Source organism: Coturnix japonica, chromosome 4 (genome assembly GCF_054131305.1).
Source record: "Coturnix japonica strain WE chromosome 4, WE-NBRP24, whole genome shotgun sequence".
Lineage (NCBI taxonomy): Eukaryota > Metazoa > Chordata > Aves > Galliformes > Phasianidae > Coturnix > Coturnix japonica.
In genome coordinates this window covers 29539880-29557764 of record NC_140666.1, presented here as the reverse complement: position 1 = coordinate 29557764, position 17885 = coordinate 29539880, and the positions used below count along the sequence as shown (strand labels likewise).

General features: G+C 37.2%; 1 protein-coding gene across 1 annotated transcript in view; it reads right to left on the bottom strand.

Moving 5' to 3' along the window:
* Positions 1-2732: 2732 nt before the first annotated feature.
* CPE (carboxypeptidase E) overlaps positions 2733-17885 on the bottom strand; it is a 41712-nt gene continuing 26559 nt past the window's right edge. Inside the window, exons 2-9 of the mRNA XM_015860888.3 lie at positions 16615-16811; positions 14824-14991; positions 14172-14289; positions 13243-13425; positions 9245-9384; positions 7273-7372; positions 4553-4671; positions 2733-3436 (exon numbers count right to left, since the gene is read on the bottom strand). Coding sequence (XP_015716374.2) covers positions 3338-3436; positions 4553-4671; positions 7273-7372; positions 9245-9384; positions 13243-13425; positions 14172-14289; positions 14824-14991; positions 16615-16811 — 1124 coding nt within the window. The 3' untranslated portion in view covers positions 2733-3337. The remainder of the gene's footprint in view (positions 3437-4552; positions 4672-7272; positions 7373-9244; positions 9385-13242; positions 13426-14171; positions 14290-14823; positions 14992-16614; positions 16812-17885) is intronic.

Here is a 17885-nt window from a genome sequence, read left to right as displayed (position 1 = left end):
TCTACATAAACAGAAATGTAGGAGGCAATAAAAGAAAATACCTATGAGGAGATGATCAGAATGGGATCACCGTCAGATTCAGGAAGCCTAAAGATGGGGGCAGGAGTGATGTTTCTAGGTCTCACACTCCCAATGCCACTGATTACAAGCAGTGAGGCACTCTTTCCATGAAGGAGGTCTACTGAGAAGCCCTGGGGGCAGCTCAGACTCAGAGACTGACACCAAACTGCTGCTGTTCTACAGCTTTTGCTAGCCTGAGTCAAACTGAGCTCAGACAGTGGAAGAACCAGCTGGGTGGGATCTGAACCTACTTTTAATTGTCTCCTCTAAATTTATCTGTCATCCTTGCTTCATTATAATCCTGACCACCGTAGTACCACAGTTTTGCGAGCACTGTGCTTGCTAATCCTAACAATTAATAATAAATAAATAAACGAATAAATAAATAAATAAAAGAACTGTAAGTACTGGGAAAGGGAGTAAGACTTACAAAAGTGGGTAACTTGATCCAACTGACCCCATATAGATGTAGAGCACCTCGTTCTCCCCCATGACTTGACTTGAAAACCTGCTTGGGGAAACCCACGTAGGAAAGAGATATAATCCAAAAGTAGGCTACTCTGGCAGTGTGAGAGGGTACGGATGGCTCTCGGTGGAACAGTGGCAGTAAGCCCACTTGTTCCTCTTTTCAAGAAACAAATTAGTTGGCATACACACCTCACTGAGGATATTGCTGACATACTTTACAGACATGCCCAGAAAGATGGTCACAGTTTGAACCTGTAAATTACTCACGCATTTTAAGTTTTAAATAAACCTGTAGATTTATTGTACAATAGTACAGCATGTGCCTTTTAAACCAAAAGCTCAGCAGCACACAACACTTTAATCTTCCATTTCAACATACACAGCCCTACAACACAGCTCAGCTCAGCTAGACAAGCTACATAATTCACTGAGAGTCCTGGCTAGGCTGCTCTGAAGGATGTTTACCTACAGCAAGAACAATGGTAGTGCTTCTGGTGTTGTAACAGTTAATGACTGTAATCTGCTCTCAGCACAGGAACAGCAAGCAGTCACCTAAAGCAAAACATTAATGGGACACTACATTTCATTGCCAATGCACACAACAGTAGACAAGAGAATCTCACATGTTAGTACAAGTAAAGGTGAGAAATGTATTATGAGATCAGTCTGATGCACCAGCTATGTTGTACAATCCACCACACAGGAAGCCTGGATGCATGACAGGCATTGCACCACATAGTAATTCTGCGTGGGTTGATACAGTAAGGTTTGCAAGGGGAAGAGCAGGGTGCTGTATGCACATATACATTCACCTTACTATATTCGTTTACAGGCCAGAAACTCTCTTGTAGCCAACTGCCCACATGCCAGTGGTCTCTTTAATTTTTATACTGCTTGTTTCAGTTGTACCTGGTTCTGCTGAAAGGAGAATCACTACTTCCAGACATGGGATGTGTTTCAGGCTATGTGCCTTAATATTTCCAATCTCCACTGCAGCATCCTTCATCTGGACATGTTCATGTGTCCAGCTTTGCCAGGCTGCTCCCAATATGTGCACAGGTAGGGTCCTTGGTTTGACACAGAGGCTCCTCCTCACACTGAAGATTGAAAGATCACCACTGGATAACAACTCACAGCATGTTAAGTTCCCATAAAGGCTGGAATTCCACGCCTAACAACTGAACGATTTACAGGTTTCAGAGTAAATTCTTGGCCAGAGAGTACATCCCTTCTTATTGCTGTTCAATCTATCAATGTGTGGTTAATTTTTTACAGCAAAGGACCGAGTATTGTATTTATTAAAGAATACCAAATTGTCAAAAAAGAGTATTTTTCAGATTTTTAAATACTCAGAGGAGGTAAATTTGGATCCTATTCCTGGATACGCGATTTTTCACTTAAGGTAGGAATATGATAATGCATTGTTGGTTGATTTTAAATGGTACTGAACTTCTACATCAGCTAAAATAATATGCTCATCAAAGCACAGACAGAGGAAGGAAATCCATATAAAATACCTGATCTTGGATTAAGATAGAGCAGCAATAGTGTCAAAACTTTCAAACAGATGAGATGTTTAGTTGATATAAAACAACAGTTGCGGAAGAGTTGTACCAAACCTGTAGCTCACATGTAATTCTCTGTCCTCACAAGTTTCACTCAACTTAGACAAAATACCAAAGCAAGTTAAGTCAAGTCTAGTATACATTAAAAAAGAAAAAGGAGGAAGAAGGACTTTTTAAAATCAAAGTTACCCTTTTGGTCAAATTTCACCCTGATAAAATGTTCAATTATCTGTCTTGCATCTAGATCCCAATAAGACTAACCAATAAAAGAAATAAAGTTGGAACAAAAGCAAACCATTCTTGTTTTGTGAAGGTAAACGCATACCACCCGTGATTTTCAGTTCATTGTCTGAACTTGAACATGAAAATTCTGTCAGCTGTCAGTGACCATACGAACTTTCAGCAGATAATCTAGACAGCACTGATACATTTAAAGTTAGATGAAAAAGCAGGTGAGTAATTTTGATGATCTGAAATTCCTTTTTTCTGGCTGGAAAACAAATGTAAGCAGCATATTAACAAGATGCACAAGCTTTTCTCCCTTGTCCATTCAGAATTTTTAATCCAATTAGCAAATAATGAGAAATAACTTAATCTAATCTTGAGACACTTTAAGAAAAAAAACTCTGAATTCTTGAATTCATTTCATGCCATCTTTAATAAAAGAGTTAATGCAGATTCTTTCTGCTTACTGAAATGAAGTGAGAAGTTTATGGTTCTTACATATTTGAAGAGTCGCAACACCAGAGACACACAAAGTGTTATAATGTATTTTAATCATTACAGCACCACATAATTTTAAGCCTTTTCAATAGCACTCAGTATAGAACTCAGCAAAGAGCACTGTCTACTACCATGCACTGTCAAATATTTCTGGTGGCATTGGGAACTGACTACAGTGTTTTACTGATTTTTTCTTAAATTAAAATTTAACTTACTCATTCTGAACTTGTACATAATACACAAGATTGTACATCCATATAGGCTGCAGAGACATTCACTCTTTTTTTTTCAGATTTGTATATAAGAGTAAATTTTCTATAACAATATGAAAGAAAATTAATAACTTATATATCTAGCTAGGCGATTAGTATTTATTTTAATCATATTAATCAAAAGATGACTGAAAAAATCAAAGTTAAATATTGTGAAGTGCACAAAATCTAAAATATAGGGACTTTCCACAGTACATTATACTAAATCAACATATAACAGATTCAAAGCTTAAAAGCCAAAATCTTCATTTAAAAATTTAGTGTTTCTGACATCATTTTCCACCATTCCATCAGCTCTTCTTTCTCCTCTTCTTTTCTTTCAGACAATGACTCCAGTTCGAAATCAACCTGAATAAGAGAAGCAATCAAAATATCAGTAAGAGATGTAAAGAGAGAGAAGTGTGTGCTTTTAAGAGTCATTTATTGAAAGCTGTTTAACACTGCTGTAGGCCCCAGGGAAGGACTTTCTGTTTTAGGTTAGGGCTTACTCCACAGCCTCTCATGTCTTATTTAAGTGTGTGCAACACTTCCATACCAATACAATAAACATCCATAAAGTGCACAAAGGTGTGTAATAAAGTTTCAAATATAATCCAGGCATCTGACCAGACTTAGGCTTGTCCAAAGACTTCAAAAACCACAGGGCAAGGAAATTAAAAATGGTTTATAGGTAGATGTATCTTCTAGCATACAACATGTGCCTCTTTAACATACTGCCAACACCTAGCTGGACAGATTCCCAACATATCAAAGTACATACTCTATTTTATGCCATTAGGAAAATCCAGGAAGCTTTTCTGGTATATGGTTCACTACTGTGGATATGACATATGAGTACAGTACATTCCCTGTGTATGTTACATACTGAAGAAACAAGCATCTGTTTTAATTTTTATGAGCAGACTCCATACCCATGTGGAGGATGAATAAAAAATGCTTCTGAACTCTTAAAACAGAGCCTCAGTCTTATTTACCATACACACTGGGTATCTGTATGAAGTACAGCTCCATCACTATTTTTCTGCACAGAGCCGAAGGCAGTTTTTAACCTGTGCGGGTAGTCACTTGACAATCTAGATTAAAAAGACAAATGAAAATCTCAAGATTGCTCACTCTTTGTGCCACACTACTCAGAGATATGCTGGGATCATCTGATTTCCTAGCCATATAGCTACTAATAAAAAAGAACAAATATCTCAATATCACCCTTCTCTCTGCCATCTCATTTCAAATGAGACCATAAAGAAAACAAATGAGTTTAAATGAGACTGTTTTCAGTGCCTTACACAGCAAGTACTAGAAAAGCAGATTTCCAGACTGTCTTCTAAAATAGAATAAAATTGGAAACTTCTGAAAAATAACCTCTAGGCTACATATATATCAGAAGGGAGAAAAAATTTTGGTTATTTGTTTTGTTTGCTTCAATATAACAGATGCTAAACAGACATGTGTATGATCACTTACCACAACAGCAGGACTAAAGGGAACTGCTACTTTTTTAGTTATTGCTAGATAACCTGGTGCTGAGGCTGTGAGTTTGTAGTTTCCAGGCACAAGCAGTCTCCAGTAATCACCATCCTTGGCTGCACAGAAGATGAAAGAAATAAAATCAAATAAATATGCATAAAATTAATCATGCAGCCAAGAAACAGGGACTGTCTAGCTTGTCAGTAACTGCTGTGTTCCTGCCAGTCTTCTTTTAGCTGTCTGAAAGAAATCTTCTGTGAAGACTGTATGAATATATTACCACAGATTTTCTTATTTTCAGGTTAACACAACAAGCATTTTAACTCTGAGGTTGTGCTGTATCCTCCATGAAAAACTTTGCCTTCTGAAACTGAAAGCTCTCAACACCCTGAAGAAAAGGGCAATTTGGGACATCATTCCAGTTTAGAAGTGCTCCTCCAGCCAATGCACAGCCTGTTTCAAGCATCCGAGTTTGCCTGGAGTGCAATGTAGATTATTAATGTCCTTCCCTCAATATTTTGGAAATTCAAATTGAAATATATTTTATTCTCCCCAGATTCAAATAAACAGGACCACTTTTCTCAAACTATAGTGTAAAGAAAGCTATAAATGATCACGCCCTGGAGTATTCCATTTATAGTGACTCTGAAAGTATCTAATCATTTCAGTATCCAAGCTATGTCTAGGGCTTTTTTCCTTCAGTTGAACTGAACAAAGAACTGAAAGCTCAGTCCACTGAGGTAGGTCAAAGAAAGGCTCCTACTGCACTATTATTGCAGACAATTTTTTTCATTTTTTTTTCCCCCCAGAGAAATAAAATACGTGATTCTCTTCTCTGGAAATGACCCTCTGGCATTTCCACAAATAATCTGATCCACTCTGAGCAAGAAGTGGCCGATCATCTGATTTGTCACAAGAAGCATTAAAAGGCTATTTTAGAGTCCAATTTAAGCAGTACCATCCAAAGCACATGTCCACACTTAGGGAAATATTATTTAAATGCCTTCAGTTTAATCTCTCCCTACAACTTCCTGAAAGGAGGTTGTGGCATGGTGGAGGTTGGTCTCTTCTCCCAAATAATAATGATAGGATGAGAGGGAATGGTCTCAAGCTGCACCACGGGAAATTCAGATTGGACATGAGGAAAGATGTCTTCTCCAAAAGAGTGGTGAGGCACTGGAATGGGCTGCCCAGGAAGCTGGTTGAGTCACTGACCCTGGCAGTGTTCAAGAAATGTTTAGATGAGTACATCAGTACTAAGGGACATGGTTAAGTGGGAAGTATTGCTGGTAGGTGGACAGTTGGACTGGCTGATGCTGGAGGTCTTTTCCAACCTTAATCATCCAATGATTCTAATTTGCACAGTAAAAAATGTTAGTAGTCATTCACACTATTCTCAGACTTTTTTCTTTACAAAACAAAAAGAAAAATACAGAGCAACAGTAATGATCCATTCTACTTTCTGGCAATGAAATAAAGATGAATTTGAAGTTGTGAACAAAGGAGCAGAAGAATTTAAAAACAAAACCAAACCAACAACAACAAGAAGATCTATCCTTGTTTTTGAATGTGCTCAAATTAAATACTTATCCTCCCCACTATTTTGACAATATACAACTTCTCAGCAAGTACAGATATAACAATGTGATTCATGACAATCCTTTTTGTACCACAGAAGTGTGAGTGTAGGCTCTCAAACTCCAGAATATCTCTTTGCACAGCTTACTCCCTCATTTTATCCCTAAAAATCATTCTCAGCCTCTACTTTTTTTTTTTTTGCTTTCCTACACACTGTGATAGGACGTAGCTGATGTTACTGTGGGCTGCTCTCCTGTTTAGTAGAAATGCTGTCCTCTTTAAGGTGATGTGAGAACACAGCAGAGAGTTATCATGGTATTCTGTTCCTCTTTAGGAGTACAGTAAGACACAGCAATGGGAAAATGTCCATAATGCTTTATTATGTATGATTTTTTTTTCTTCATAAGAAGAATCTTGTAAGAACAAAAGTTTTAAAAGCTTGTTACTTAGAATAAGCAAGCATAGTCAACAGGGAAGACTGCAAGTCAGCACTGTGAAAGCTACCTTTGAACTCACTCCTTAAATAAAGTACAACACCAGCCAAAAGCTGACCAAATTTTCCGTGAATAAATACACTATGTGTTTCCCTCTCTTTCAGCTGCCCTTCTTAAAAAAAAATAAAAAATAAAAAATAAATCTGTAAAAAGCAGAGAGAATAGAGAGAATGTATCTTCACAATTCAAATCTATGAAAACTGAAGATCTGCCAAGAATTTACACATGATGAGGTACAATCACATCATGATATACATTTTGGACTGCAATTTAGCCTTTCAGCTCAAAGCAGCGCAGCCAACAGCACTGCCAACAGAACTTTAAATTCTGGCAGATTTGTGAAGCGCCACCACAAATCAGAAGACAAAATAAGCATGAATAACCAACAGCCATCAGTAGCACTTTACACAAGAGATCCATTAAGCCTCAGCAACTGTTCTTTGTCTCCTCTGACAGCAAAATACTAGTAGAATATTCAGGACATCTTGCAGGCAAGCAGTTTCTTGAGGCACAACATGTTCTCCTAGTTTCAAAACTGTCGTACCTTTAGGCATTAGCTAATAAGATCTGAAATGGCTCTAGACTGCAAAGGAAAAGATGTGGCAGTATATTCCAACACTTGTCTTCTCGAGGCACAACACTTACCTGACGTAATGTCATGGCTTATCCCCTCCACAGAAATTGTAGCATTTGCTATTGGATTGCCCTGAAGATCTTTAACAAAACCCTTCACTCCTCGGTGAATCTAAAATGATCGAAGGCAAAAGCAAATACAGAATCATTTAACAGTTCCTAAGAGAAGTAATTTTCAACAGTATATTGATATATATCATATAGACTGCGGATCCACATGCTGACAACCATCAAGGATAATTCTTAATTTTTAATGATAATACATACACACACATACATGACATTAACAGTTCTTTAATTTTTCTCTATGTAGTAATTAGTAAAGGTAAAAGAATTCAGCTGATAGTTATTCTAGTTCTTTCACATTATGCAAACATTTTTCAGAAACACACATAAAATCACAAAACATAAACACTGCCTTGGAAGTATCAGTGACTGGGAATTCATAAACGTGCTGAAAAATTTTCAAGGACAGGCTGAAAATAAAATTTTAAAAATAAAAGTTTCACCAGCTGTAAGAATTTAGGGCAAACAATGGATCTAAGTGTTTAGAAGTCAAACGCCAACAAGGTTAAATGCGGACATTTGGGCTCTTTCCTAAAATATCCGGGGCTTTGAGCTGGGATCAGTTGGAGTCACAACACTCCCCACTGAGCTTTCAAGAGCTACAATGGATCAGGTCCTTGTTCCTTCTTGTCTAATAGGAACATGCTCCAGGCTGCAGCACAGCATCCACTGAGCTTTTGGGATCCCCAGCTGAAAACCTTCTCTGTTCAGTTTCAGTGACTGAACCAGATTCCCTATTCTTTTTTTAAATCAAAGGAGGAAGAGAAGTGGCACTGATGTTTAAGGTTAACACATGAGAACAGGGACCAAGATTCACCATCACTTCTCACTTTCTCCCCAGAAAACACCAGGATCATCTGAACTGTCTGTTCCCCGTGAAATTAAAACACTGATGTCATTACTGCATGTGAGGAGACCAGAATGGCTGAGAAAAGCAGAAAGTACACATTTGTACTGCTTTGGCAGTCATGAGAGATCTGGAACATTGGGCTGGTCTTGTTACCCTGTGAGATGCCAGGCAGATCATCTGAACTTCAGAGATAAAGCCAGCAGCTCCACAGGAGCTAGGGAAGCTGACAAATCAATCTCTTGCACATTAGTAATTAGGAAAATGAAGTAACATCATAGTTTTAAATATCACAAAGAAAATTAATCCATGCACCCAAGGAGCTGAGCAATGTCTAGATAGCTAAGATCCCATAGCGGATCCCATAATAAATTCTAGACCACATAGTACTTACAAAACTGTTTAACTCAAGCATTTCAAATGATGAAGTATTTCACATTTCTAGCTAACTAAAGTGGTTCTGCAAAAATAAATTCTTGAAGAAGTGAACATATTACTTGATCAGCTCTGCCAACAAAGTATGTTTGTGATTTCATAATCCCCGGTGTGAAGCCATTAACAACAACAGGTACATTTGTGATCTTTAAGCACAATATCCAGATTTCAGAAGTTTGGAACTGCTATAGTTTGGCAGATACGCTCCCTGATGTTATACTGAGCTGCCACCTACAGCCCAACCTGGTCATCTAGGCACCCTGTGCATTCAGTCATTCATCCCAACTCCTGTTCACACACACTTTTGTCTGTAGAGGGCAAATCATCTCTTTGTGCACACATCAGTGCTGGTGGCATGGATTTATACTCTGGAAATGTGTATCAGTAATCATTCAGGAGCCCAGCTTAAGTTAAATATCTGTAAAAACTGTGATGGATTCTGTATTTTTTTTTTTCCCATTCTTATTTTTACACTCCTCTTTGCATTCAGAAATATCACACAGGAATATCATCTTAGAGACATATAAGAATTATGTACTGATCAGATTAATATAACAAAGTAGATGTTCACTTAGCACAAAGTTCAGAAGTTTCACATACAATAAATAGATTTTTGCTATTCGTTTTTTTTCTTACCTGCTCAATGTAATTGATGAGGGAGTTCTTGTTGTCCTCCCAGTAGCCCTTCAGTGTTTCTTCAGGTGGGAATTTTTCACAGCTAAGCTCCACTGTGATTTCAAAGCAGTTGCTGCTGAGGTAATTGAAATCCTGCATTCCTGCAATGCCAGAAAAGAGTTATGGATGAATTTTGCGTTGTTCCAAAGTAACTGGAGTAAAGAGGGACATGTGAGATGCTGGACATATTAAGAAAATAATAGCTATAAATACAGTTGGTACAGTTCTATTTAATCAGCTTAGTTCTGAATTGAATGTTGCAACAGAGAAACTAATAAGACACTTAATCCTCCAAAACACTCCCTCCAGGGAAAGTTTAGAATGAACTTGACCATGACATTGCACCTGACCTGCATGCTCCCATCTGACACGTTTTTAAGTTGCTGGCATAAAAATAACTTTTTTTTTTTCCTCACTGGGAATTTAAAGTTATTTCCAATTTTTTGTGATGAAAGTAAAAGGTGATCACTTTGTAATCCAAAAAGAATGACAATTAACTACAGAGCAAATGAAACATGATAAACTTACTTTGAAAGAAAGACAGATAAATACTGGTTAAAAACATGATAAATTTCTTGAAAATGCAGTATTTCAATTCAGTAACATTTTATTTGAAATGGCAGCTGTTTTCTAAAAAATATTCTGAGTTTGGTCAAGCTTTTGTGCATAGATTCCAGAAATAGGTGATTTTCCACAAGAAAAAAAATAAAAAGCAGACATCCTATTATTTTTTTCAATACATAGTGGGTTTTTTTTCCACAGAGAGAATGCAATCCCTTTGAAAGAGAAACACTGGACAGATTTCAATTAATTAAGAGAAACCTCATTATTAATGTAGCTTTAACCAAATGAATTTAAAAATATAAACAATGGCATCATTCTGACCTGGTCAGAATGACATACTCTTTTGCATTTCTGAGCCACTCCTCTCTCTGCAATGAGAATATTGGCTATGGCAAATCAGTCATCAGACAACCCGGACAGTTCCAGTTTTGTAAGCGGATTAAGAGCTAGAGAGTGAACATGTCTGTCCTTAGGATGGTTACAAGCACATTCTTTGCAGATGCTGATAACAACTAAGCTCTTGTTTTTCCAGCCTAGATAGCTAGAAGAGTCAGTGGGCTCTCAAACAGAAGGCTGAAAAGAGAAAGGTTACAAAGCATTTTGAGCATCTCCACAGGGCTGCTCAAAGGATTTACAAGTAGCTACTTCATTCAGCCCCATTCATGTTGCTCCATGTGAGCTATGTAGGAGACCTAATATGATCTCTTTACTAAAGCACTGGCACTATGCACAGCAATGTCCACAGAACTGATGTCATATCCAAAAGAGAACACCGAAGGCAGTGAACAGATTGAGTCAGGCGGGATTCTGCCAACACATATGGATGAAGAGTCTATCTTCTGCCAATCAAGCAAAAAAAAACCAAAAAAAACCAAAAAAAAAACAAACCAATTTTTTATCTTTAAGCCTGTTTAGAAAAATGAGGACACAGGAGGCAAAAGGTGCTCCTGAGAGGGACAGCTCTGATGTCCCACCACGCAGAATGCGATGGATCATCTACCTGTACACAGAGAGAGAACAAGCAGAGTCATGAGTCACCCTGACAGCAGTGCTGACTGCCAGGCAACTGTTCCAGACAGCAGATAATGCTGTTTTTCTTGATTCCTGCATTTCTTCTACAAGAAATAAAGCACTCATGAAGAGAATAACATGGTGCCAAAGACCACAGCATAATTCTACTGTGATGCCAACAACCTTTGAACACTGCTGCTCCAATACTCGTGAATTTTCTCCCACTCCTCCTCCCAAAGCAAGGTGACACCAGGGATGCCCTAGCATTTGGGGGTTGGACTCAATGATCTCTAGAGGTCCCTTCCAATACCTACAATTCTGTGATTCTGTGATCCTAAGGACAGAATTAAGAAGGAACATAGTTCTGGCTTTGTGCAAAACAGTCATACCTCATAGTTTGTTTCCTGACTCCTGGCCTGCTCTCCTGAAAAAAAGTTCTGCCTACATAACTGATAAACAGATGACAATCTGAATCTCTGGCATAGAAAATGGGTTAAAGATAATCTGGATTTAAACTATGGCTTACTACATCTGCAGTCTGGTAGCACTGACGTGGCTACAATTTGCACTCTTCATCTACCTGATCAGTTCGGTAATTAAGTGCAAAATCCAATAAATCAATACATTTCAGAAGATTTATTCAATCCTGCAGTAACTTTGATACCACTGCCCAAGCTTCTCACCACCCTATTCCTCACTTTTATGCATTCAGGATATACAAGAGGTATCCACATTATCACATTTTTAAAGTCTCTCATTTTAACAAAAAAAAAATGTGGAGTGTGGTGTGCCATTGGCATCCAGGCTTCAGAATTACCTATACTTTGAATCAAAAGCTGTACCAGAAAGCTAACATGTGCCTCCTACACGTGTTGTATAAAATCCTCAAGAAATGTTCCTTAGTATTGCTTTCAAAGCTGATAGCATGAAAGGTAATTGAAGTTAGATGTGAATGAACAGAGTGCCAAGAGTGATTTAAGATTATCTGAAAATAGAAAGATACTTAAACAATAGCATACAAGCACAGCAGTGGTAGCTGCATTGAAATGCTATTTTCATAATGACATTACGATCTGATTAGATTCTGGTGACACTGTAATGACAGAGCAAGCAGAACATGTATGTAGCTAGTTAGTAATTCATTACTATCTGCTCTTCTCATTTATATTTCCAAATAGATATTCCACACAAAAGGTACATTAAAAAAACATTACTGATGTTGAAAAGCTGCGCACTCAGAAGTGAAGGATTCATTAACTACAATCTGACAGAAAGAAGACCAGTACTAAAAAAAAAAACATTTTATGTAAAAGTTTTGTCTTTTTTTTTTGCTTGTGGCCTGATGTGGCCTTTCCCTACAGGAGTACAAATTGCTTTCCAATAGCCCATACCATTGCTAACTTTGAGCATACTACCATATGGGTAGCAAAATGTCACCAACACAACAGATGACTGCCTTTCTGTCTCCTGACAGAGCTTCCAGACTAAAGGAATAAAATTCCAATAAAATTTTAACTTGAACTTAGTAACGTTTAGTTATTCTCCTTAGCCCTAGAACTGTTTTCATTGAACTCCTTTTGTGGTTTCTTTGTCATTTTTGTTCTAAGTCACTCTGTCGCTCTTATTAGCATGAACATTTTGGTCAACAGTCACAGCTTGGCAGCTGACTTTTACACTTGGAAAAAAAACAATAATAAGAAGAAACAAATTCAGGCTGTATGGTCCACAGTTATCCCCCACTGTCATCTCTCCGCTTTTCATTAGTTGCATCATATTAAGATCATCAATTCTAGTTAGATCTAGAATTCCTTTATCTTGCTTTTGAACAAATACACTGAAAAAAAAAGGGCTCTCTTGGGCAATTTTCAGTCTATTCTAAAATAAGATCCAAAAGAAGGAATTAATTCAAGCTTTCCAACAAGTTCCAATGGAAAAGTGTTTCTTTTGCCACGTGCAATTTAGTCAGAATGAAAGGACTGCATCAAAACAATGGAAAGATAGCATTTTCCCAAGGGGGGAAAAAAAAGGCTAGAAGTTAAATATGTCCACATTTTCACAGCTAATATTCAGTATTTCACTAAGTTATTTTTGGATTGAACTGAAACAATTATATAAAATAAAACAGTTGAATCTTCTGATATTTTATTCATTTTAATTTTTTCCAAATCACACAAATTCTGTTTTATCAAATCAAAGTCTGTTTCTTCACACAAAGGTAAACTTTTGCTTTTCAATGATATTCAGAAAGGCCAAAATTTTACCCCAGTCTCTGGTGTTGCTGTGGGACACTGTGATATTCCAGCGATATTCCAGTCTGAGGGGATGAGTTTCCAGAGTGAAAACTCAAGATTGAAATAAGCACCTGAATCAGCCAAGGGTCTCACCTCCTGGGACACTGTACCATGCACCACCATTTGTCGTTCCATCCACAAAGCTGCTGTCATCATCATTTTTACGACATGGAGGTCTGTTTGGATCAGACATAGCGGGGTTTAAAGAAGAGTAACTGCGAGCCAGGCTTTGAAAAATAGCATCATCAGGGCAGGAGCTGTATTCATGAGCGCTGCCTGGGGAGAAAAGAAGGTCCAGGAACAAAAATGATCAAAACCACAGTCATACAGGCTGGGGTCAAGAGCAAGGTTACCTACGTTGCACATTGGATGGAAATTCTTGGTAAGCCATTAAGTGTTCTATAGCAGTATAAACTAACACTGCATTATTTGAACCACACTAACATTTTTCCAGTCTTTAATCAATTGTCTGTACCAGGCTGCCTTGTTAATGAGTATTCATATCAGCCTTAATATTTAGTAAAATATTCATGTCAATGTGCGCCTAAAAAATCTAAAGCATCCTAGGCTATTATTTTTTTTTTTAATATTATTTAAGAAAAAAGAACACGGAAAAATGTCTCTACTTAAAAAGTTTTACTGCCTGGTATTCCAAGAATTTGCAATTGAACATTGGAGGGTAGACTGAAGAAAATCAGTCATCAACAGTATCATCACATCACAGTCATTTCAGTGATGTGTACAACCTATTATGGGCAAAACAACTGCAAGCTAAATGGTAACATCTCTATCTCAAAGCGATCCTTGTTTTTGTATGACCAATACTGATGAAGTGGAAACAATCATTTAATGTAATAATTAATGAATAAGTCATTACTGTCATGCCACAATGTTTACAAAGTGGATCTCAGGTAGCATTGATATAAGGATATAATAACGTAATACAGAGCACTGAATAATATTTATAATAATAAATATGGGGGAAAGTAAAGAATAAGTATTCCTATCTCATATCTACATACCACTCCGAGTCTCATCATAAGGGTAGTTTGCAACAAGGTCTCCTCCATGAAGATTGGCAGAGAGCACAAAGGGAATATCCATAATCCAGTGAATGACACCTTTTGTTTCAGGAGCAAGCTTCAATAAAAAAGCATTACCAGCAGTTAAGAACTGATTATTCAGTGCAGGGACAGTTACTTACATATACATGGCTTAGTTATTATCATGTAGGTTGTAAATCATTTAAGCAAAGAGAGCTGGATTAGTATTTTACATCAGAACTTGGGTAGATTCATTTCAGGCTTAAATGTGGTGTAAATTAGATTTGAATGAGGAAACAGATAAGGTTATCTCAGTATTTTTTTCTTCATATTATGATTATATCTAAGCTAAAACTAAAATATAAGACCAAGGATAATAATTCAAAGTATAAGTCGGTTGGACATAGACCAGTTCTCTTTATTGAAAGTAAAATTAATTCATTTAATAATTTGACTCTGAAGATAGAAAATGGCTACTAAGGCCATCAGATGAATAAATTTAAAGTGATGAACCACCCAAAAAAAGAATCACAAATACTGCACACACAGCTCTAAGGGTTGGCTGTGTATCTGCTTATGCAAAATGGAAGAGAGAGGCATGCGAGAAACTTGCTCTAAAGCTTCTGCTTACCTTGGGATTCTGGTCCACAGCTTTCTTCATGTTTTTCAGGAGGTGATTATTTGGCCCACCTTCCTTCTCATTAACATAGACTATCCTATCCAGATCAGGGAAATTTCGGTTTAGATCTATCCCCTGGGCATTACTTCGGCCAACAAACCAGTCTTTAAGTTCACCAGGCTAAATGAGAGAAAGAAACAGAATGAGAAGGAGCTTGGCAGACTCAGAAGCTTAGGTATCAGCTCTTATGTAGGTATATTAACCAATGTAAATAAATTTACATCATGTTCTTACCTCTCATGTTGTTAAAAGTAAGAATGGACCACGTGGGAGTAAAAGCTAAACAAACCCAAACTGTCTCAGAGGAGGGAATCACTCCCATCATATCAAGTCTGGACTAAAGATGGGCAAAATTGCCATCAGATTTTCCAGTGCCTGTTTAATTTGTGCCTGCTGAGCCTTCCCTCAGGACCTGGCTTTTCCCCATTGCCTCATGTGTATGCTTTTGACTTATAGACCTCATTTCTTTCTAAGAGCCTCTGAGCAGCTACATTTGTAACCACCAGATGCAAGGCACATCTGCACTTTTTTTCCATAGTTCTAAATGGCTCCAGGACAAAGAAAGACATTAATCTTTATTTCTCTTGAGAATTTTAGTTTTGTGGTAACCATCAGCTTCATCTGCTGCAATGGTGGCACCAAACAAAGATGCAGAGAAAAGTTCAGCAGAATCTTTCAGCTGCTCCTTCACGTGAGATGTGACAACTCCTGCTTTATTACCACTAGAGGGAGACATCCTCTTGGACATGGGTTAAAAGATGTCAGGTTTTTAAAAGCCCTCCTAATAGGCTGTTGAATGAAGAGCTTAATAGAGTTTAACTTACATAACCATAAATAAACAGTCACAGTGAAAGATTCTATATTTATACATTTAAGTATATGGAGAAATTGATAGGACTCATAGAACAAGAAAACTGTAGTTTTCCTTTAAAATAATAATACACGCTGGAAACGTGACATAACATTATATCCTACAGAGTCTTCACATTAAACTAAATACTAAGTTTTCCTGACTAATAGCACTTAGCTTAACCTAAGTACCTTATGCCTAAAATATAGATTCAGTTGTTTTTATTAAAAACACAGCTCACGAAGTCTCCTTGTTTAGAGATCAAAAACAGATGTATGCAAATAATTCACAGAAACACATTTAAATGAGAATATTTTTTGAAGAAACATTAACTTTTTTCCTTTCTAACGCTTTGGAAACATGATGTTTTCCTGCAAGTTACTTGTTCAGGATGCAGTTTGGTCAGCAAACTCAGATGAAAGAATAGGCACAAAGCATAAACATCATTACATTTTATAATGAAGAATATTCATTTAAAACAGAGGTAGCTATCTGTAGAAAGCCCAAGCATTATATCTTCTTTGTTAAAGGGAAGAAGTCTACTGTACTATTAGAAAATAAATTATGCTGTACCATTCAGTGATCCCCACAGAGTTTATATACTTATAAAATAAATTAAGGTGCCATTTTGACCTTCAGGTTGATATAGAATCACAGAATCACTTGAGTAGGAACAGACCTTTAAAGGTCATCTAGTCCAGCTCACCTGTAATGAACACGGATACCTACAGCTACATCAGGTGCTCAGAGTCATGCCCATCATGACTTTGAAAGTCTCTAGGAACAGGATATCCATGGGCAACCTGTGCCACTGCCTCACCACCATTAGGGAAAGAAATTTTTTCCTTATAACCAGTCTAAAATACATAGATGGATATTGTAGCTTTACAAACCTGGGATGCTGCCTTCTCAAAGCCATCTGGATTCAAAGATGGCATGATGTGGATACGTGTGCTATGGATCAGGTTGATAATAGTTTCATTGCCTTTCTGGTATTCGTTGCACAAGTACTGAGCCAAGAAGATGAGCAGCTCCCTTCCAACAGCTTCATTCCCATGCATATTCCCAACATACTTAAATTCTGGCTCTCCTGCAAGAGAAAGAAGAAGCACGTCTTAGAGTAGCTCAAAAAACCCAGGCATGGACTACATCTCAGTAGCCCAGAGACAACTCTGCTGCTGTGACCACATTTTCTCACAGCATCCCCAAGAAGCTACAAGCCTCTTTTAGAAAAGTGGATTTAGATATGTTGTTTGTTTTTTTCCTAAACTCTGGCTAAACAAATAGTAATTTACATTTGGTTGTTCACCAAAGGCAGAGAAAGAATGCCAGAGGATAATACACTGTTTCAAAATAAATGCTAATCGTAGCCATTAACACCATTATTGTTGAGATATAATGCAATTGATGCCTCTGTAACACTAAAAGGTGTCCTAATTTTTAAGTTTACAAACTGACACTAACAGAGCTTCCTATCTTTAATGTTCTCACCAAGATCAGGTAAAGCTTATCCCACTGCATACGCATCACACTGCAATTCTTCTACCAAAATACTGACAACAAACAGCTGCTGATCCTAGTGATCTGAAAAATTCAAAGCAGTTGCTTCAGATATTCAGCTTGGACTTTAAAAAGACAATGTAATAACCTAACTCACAGACCATTCTTGCTGAACATTCCAAAAAACATTCCACATATGTATCTATCGTGTGAACCATAAATTCTCATGAATAATATGAATTACTCTTTTATATACTGAACATATACAAGGGAGTTTAATTATATATTTAATATCGTCTTTAATATATATTGTATATTTTTATTTATTCATTTATCTGTGCATGTTCATATACAAGTTTATATATACATATATATATTTCTAAGTTCAGTACCTACATAAACATTCTAACATTCCCAAGCTGCACCCTCATGATCCTAGATAAAGAACACATTAGAGAGTTGGTGTGTGGCAACCCTGGACATAGCAAGGGGTTATAACTAGACCATCTTTAAGGTTCCCTCCAATCTAAGCCATTCTAAGATTGTCTCATAATTTGCCAGAAGCATATGCTGGCTTTTCTCATTATTTTCCATTTCAGAGTTCACTTGTTAGCACAGCTTGAATCAAACCTTTTGCTGATAACATGCTTCGAATAGTCTCAAA